Below are 6,000 nucleotides of genomic sequence, written 5' to 3'. Positions count from 1 at the left end.
CAGGGGAAGGCCAAAGAATACTAGCGCAAAGAGTCACACCCCCTGTGATGCAAACTGACATCATTGGGGAAGGGGGGCTCACCACGAAAGGGGAAGGCTTTTAAGGTGGCTACTGAAGGACTGAAATTAGAGGAGAATGCAAGAGATTCGTGCGCGGACTTACTGACACATGAAGGAATAATAATTAAAAAATATATATATTCACAGTCTACATATTAATAAGAGTCAAAAATTAAAAATTTATAGAGGATCCGGGGGAATCCAGAGGATCCAGCACATCCGCGTTTTACCTTTCGCCGTGACTCGGGTTTGTGAAGCTGCAGGGGATTGGTGGCCGCTGGAGCCGGGATTGAGGGGGCGGGGTATTGACCTGCCTGCAAAGAGCAGGGTTCTGTGCAGGTGGTGTAAGTCTCCGTCTTCCTGAAAGAGCGCGCGTGCTACATCGGGTTTCGCCTTTCTTGAAACTGCGGGCGACGGCACGAGCACAGGGTCACTGGGGGAAGCTGCAGCACGCTACGTGTAGTGAGCAGCTGGCCTCTCCTCCACTTCTGCAGCTCTCGAATTTTTTTCTTTTTGCTTTTAAATATTTGCAGAGTGGCTCGAGCCATTTCCAAAGTTGGATTCCCCCCTCCCTATAAAAGAGAACAGCACATATTTTACCTGTGATCAGTTAGCGGCTGCGATCTTGTTTCCATCGCCTTGGACTATATATTTTATTACTTTTTTTTTTTTTTTTTAAGAATTAATCTCTGCTGTATTCTAATGCTTCCTGGAGCTCGTTTTAGTCCTGCAGTTGATTGCATTGACAGTTTTGTGTGTCCCCGGGGAAAGGTGAAATTGACCTTATCTCTCGTCTGTTTTACGAATTTTGTAAACTTAAAACAAAATTACCACTAAAGAGAAAAAAAAAAAATAGTCTGTCTTGCCCTTGGGAGCGATTGGTCTGGAAGTAGGGATGATGGATCTTTCTCTCGGATTTTGGCTTTTGTGCTTGTTGTGCTCCGCTGGAGGTGAAAGTAGCAGCAAAGCGAAGAGCTGCACAGAAGTCAGACAGGCTTATAGCGCTAAGGGATTCAGTGTGAGCGAAGTGCCTCAGTCGGAAATATCTGGTGAGTAAACTCAGCCCTGCTGACATACAACTCAATGCACATAAATAACTGACTGCCGGTCCTGCAATCGCTAGTCGTCCTTGCCACGGATGACTGTCTCCCCAGGAGCCCTGGCTTCCCATTGTCTGACAAATCGTGACATTGTTTTACGGCTTTCCCAGTGGCTGAATGTGCTTGGTTTCTAATGGGCTTGAAATGGGAGAACAGTTCAAGGGCTGATGAAACCCTGTCCTGACAGGTTTAATATGGATAGGGAGTGGACCCTAATGCCACCCTGTTAAAAAAAATAACTATAAAAACACTTTTATTGGGTGTTTGTTGTTTGTTTGTTTGTTTTTTTTTTTGATTGACTGGAGAAACAATTTCTGCATGCAAGTTAATACATGCTAATAATATATATTTGAAAATTTAATTTTGTGCAGGTATTTAATGATCACGTCTGTTGCAGAGGATTTTATTTGCATGGTTAAAAAAACATTTTAAATATTGTTGGATTCAGAATAGAAGCAATTGTATGACAACTTCCCCTGAGGCTGAAGGCAGAAATGATTGGGTTTGTTTGTGGGATTGATTGATTCATTGATTTAGGAACAGAAAAATTGCCCTACTTTGGTATTCCTAGCAATACCTAAAATATTTTACTCCAACTAAGAACAAATCCTGTGTGAATGAATTTTATTTGATTGTTGATATTTCCTGATTGGGGAATAAGACGGTTGTCCTAAGTTAGGGGATGCAAGAGAGACTGGTTTCAAGGTCTGATGTCAGACTTTTGGAGCAGAACGAAATCCTGATAAATCTGTTGGGAAGGATCTTAACAGAGGTTTGGCTTTCTTGTGGTGTGGTTAATTTAACTGGATGCATTTTCATATCCAAAAGCTTGGATTCTGGCAGTTATGGTTATTTTGTGGCCAGATCAGGCAATTTGTTTTGATGCTGGGAATGCAGTTTATAGAAACAGCAGAGGGATGTTTCTGTTCTACGTCTCATCCGCAGGGGGGGGGGCATTTGAGGAGTTATTGAAACTGAACAATTATGGTGAAGCAATCACTTACCTACTTGATAGCAGAAAGCTTCCTTCAGACTCAGCCTGTGGTTCACTCATCATAATATCACCCAACAGAGGGAGTAAACTGAGAGCATATAGTGATTGTAGACAGTATCCCCAATTTATTATAAGCAGCCTGACTAAAGGCTCCCTTTAGATACAGAATTGTTTTTCTTTAGTGTAGTGTAATGTGCCTCACTCCTCAATCTGCTTTACTCTTAAGGACCCAATATTTTTAATCCTTTGCTCTCTTGATGGCTACTGTAGTTTCAGCATGAAGTAAGATGTATGTGTCAGATGAAATCTCTGGGGAAAGAACAAGGAAATTACTCTTTGAAAGCATTCAGGGTAGCTATTGCATAGACACAGAGAATGTGATGCTGGGAAAGGACCGAGAGGCCTATCTAGGCAGCTTACTAGGGATAGACGTTCATTAGCATTCAATCAGTTTATTTGTGTGCCTTAAAAATTTTACCACATGCTAAATTGATTTAGGATTATGGGGATGGAATGACTTTCATGAGGAGGTTGGGGGCTCTTCGGCTTTGAAAAAAGGTGGCTGTGGGGAGATATGATATAGGTTTTTAAAATCCTGACTGGAGTGGAACACGTAAACACAAATTGAGTGAGTCTTCTTTTAAAAAGTACAAAATTGGGGAAAAATTGGAGATTCGCTGTTATGATCCGCTTAGGTTTTTAAGCGGAATATGTTTTTTTAAATAAATAATTTTTTTTTCATATAACGCATTGCTGTAGAATATGGTAACAATAGTTTGCATAACTGGGTTTAAAAAAGTTTTGGGCAAATTTCTAGCGGTAATAAATCTATTAACCATTATTAATAATAACTTAATTTTTGTATACCGCCACACTATTGCAGATCTGGGTGGTTCACAAAAGAGACAACTGGCCAACCAGTGAAAATACAAGCAATAGGGAAATACAGACAATGGAAAAACAAAGACATATCAATTGACAAATTTATCAAAAAGATGAGTCTTTACTAATTTTCTAAAAAAGAAATGGGACAAAACTTGTGAAATAGTTTCACTTAACCAGATATTCATTTTTCCTGCTTGAAATGAAAGAGTTCTGTCCAAAAATCTCTTATACCGACAATATTTTAAAGACAGATAAGCAAATAAATGAGAACTGTGAGTAGATCTATGTGGGGAAACCCACTGCTTATCCCTGGGGATAAGTAGCATGGAATCTTTCCGATCCTGCCAGCCATTTGCGACCTGGATTGGCCATTGTTGAAAACAGGATGCTGAGCCAGAAGTAAAGTGGTGCCTCGCATAACGGACGCCTCGCACAGCGAACGCTGCGCACAACGAACTTCAGGTCTTGCTTCCCACAACGAACTTCGTTTCACACAACGAAGTCGCCCGAGCTGCATCCTTAACTGCCCTCTCTCGGCGCTACATATTTTAAACCCCCCTGCCGCCGCCACCGCATATTTTTAAACCTCCCCCCGCCGCCACCGCATATTTTTAAACCTCCCCCCGCCGCCACCGCATATTTTTAAACCTCCCCCCGCCGCCACATATTTTTTTAAAAAAGCCACCACTGCTGCAATTTTTATCTCACCCGCTCACTCGTGGTGGTCTAGCAAATTTCCCAGCCAGAAGCGCAGAGATCAAGAGCAAGCCTTCTGTGCTACTGCCTGGGCCTGCGCTGATCTCTGAATGGCTGCAGTCAGCTCTCGCGGGACTCACAAGAACTAACTGCAGCCAGCTCTCGCGGGACTCACAAGAACTAACTGCAGCCATTCGGAGATCGGCATGGGCCCACACAGGCGTGCAGAGGAATTGCTCCTGATCTCTGCGCTTCTGGCCTGTACGCCACTGGCTGGGAAAGATGGGAGGAATTAAAAAAGGTACTGGGGAGTATGTGGGGGGTGATTATAATACACAGCAAGGATCAACAAAACCCCTGTCTCCCCTCCCCTTCACATATATCCCCTCTATATCATGCTAACAGCTCTAACAAGATAAATTTATCTTTTTTTATGTCATCTTAGCATATTTTATGCTACAGAACGAATTATTTTTTTTTACATGTATTGTTATGGGAAAACGCGTTTCACATAACGAACTTTTCGCATAACAAACTTGCTCCTGGAACGAATTAAGTTCGTTGTGTGAGGCACCACTGTACTTTTGATCTGACGTGGTGTGGCAATTCTTGTCTCTATTGACCTATGTATTCACATGAATTATTGATCTGTAGGTATTAAAAAGCTTTAAAGTATGTTAAATGAACCCCCAAAAATTAACATTGAAAAGGGGGGGGGGCAAAGACCTGAAAATGAACCAAAATATATATTTTTCTGTATGAATCTCTGTTTCTCAGTTTCTTCCCTGTTTATAGTATAGATAGAAGACCCAAGTTGATTTCTACATGTCTGACCTTTCATGCTCCTGGGTGCTGCAAGTAGGTGTTACTATTCAGATGGGGAAGAAAAGATAAAGGATAAAAACATGAAAGGTAATTCGATATCTGTGCACATGTAGTTACGTGAGCCAGGTGTGCATAAGTATCGAGATAATTGGCAGACACATATTTGCATTGCACACAATGCAATAAAATAGCATGTAAGTGCTTTAACGTGTAACTACAAAGGGCTGTACATGTGGGAGGGGCTTGGACATGTCTCCATGCTACATATAAAACTTAGAATCCAGCTATAGATATGAAAAAATGAATATCAATAGTTTGGGGCACAGTAATTTATTTAAGCTGGTTTGGAGGCCATTGACATCTATAGTAGGTCTTTGATTATGAGTCAGTTTTTGTTTATTTTCATACACATCCAGGAAAGGGTGGGGTGAGGGAGGGGCTATTTCTGTCCTAATTTGACTTTTGAGTATGTCCACTTGGGGTGGGAGGATATTTTTAATCTGAATAGGGTAAGGTTATTGGGATAGTTTATGTTTCTGTGTTTTATTAAATAATCATTGGGTGGGGGAGGGAAAATGGTTAGTTATGCATATTTGTAAGTTGAATGTGCTTTTATTAACTTATATAATATATATTTATGTATTGCACTTTTGAAGTTTAAAAAATCAATTAAGAATTAAAAAAAAATAATAATAATACAAGTATAAATAGAATACAGATCATGGACCTTGAGCGTGTCTAATATGTGTACATCTTTGGGCTTGCGCTAATGTTTTATAATGGAATCTTACCACATATATGTTGTTATAGAATTAAGCCCTTTGGGGACCTTCTACTAAGCTGTGGTAAGCATTAACACATGCATACCTCGGCAAAAAAGTGCTTACCGAGGGATGTGCTGTGGCATCCCATGGTAACTATGGCATGCGCGTGCAGTTCCCACATGCAAAAATGTAAATGTGGGGTTTTTTTTTAGTGCTGGGAGCGGTTCTGGGAGCAGAGAGGGGGTTTAATCTGCACTAATCAGTTATCACAGATATATTGCTTTGTACTAACCAATCAGCACATGGTTAGTGAGTGAGCCCTCACCGCCCACAAAATAGGTATAGTTAAGTGCTCACGTGCTAATGTTCACAGGCTAATGGGAAAATTAGCGCATGACCATTAATGCTGAAAATAGAAAAACTGGCCATTTTATCCATGCAGTAAAAATGTCCTTAGCATGTGGGAATTACATGCGTAAACACGTTCTAAGGTCACTTTTTTTACTATAGCTTAGAAAAGGGCCCCTACATTGTCTGAGAAGTAGGTACTGAAACTACACCAGTTAAACAAAGTCAAAATTGCTAATAGGAATGAGATTTATTGCTGTTCTTGCCTCGTGCTGTGTGTTGATAGCCTTTGGTCCAGGCTGTCATAATAACAGGGTTAAGGATCTTG

The 6,000-nt window shown here is 40.9% G+C and overlaps 1 protein-coding gene across 1 annotated transcript in view; it reads left to right on the top strand.

The window, feature by feature from the left end:
* Positions 1-390: 390 nt before the first annotated feature.
* Positions 391-6,000, top strand: part of GPC1 (glypican 1) — a 518,863-nt gene continuing 513,253 nt past the window's right edge. The window contains exon 1 of the mRNA XM_033958579.1: positions 391-1,109. Within this exon, the coding sequence (XP_033814470.1) occupies positions 956-1,109 (154 nt within the window). The 5' untranslated portion in view covers positions 391-955. The remainder of the gene's footprint in view (positions 1,110-6,000) is intronic.

The sequence above is a fragment of the Geotrypetes seraphini genome, chromosome 9 (assembly GCF_902459505.1).
Source record: "Geotrypetes seraphini chromosome 9, aGeoSer1.1, whole genome shotgun sequence".
Taxonomy (NCBI): domain Eukaryota; kingdom Metazoa; phylum Chordata; class Amphibia; order Gymnophiona; family Dermophiidae; genus Geotrypetes; species Geotrypetes seraphini.
This window is presented reverse-complemented; position numbering and strand designations above follow the sequence as displayed.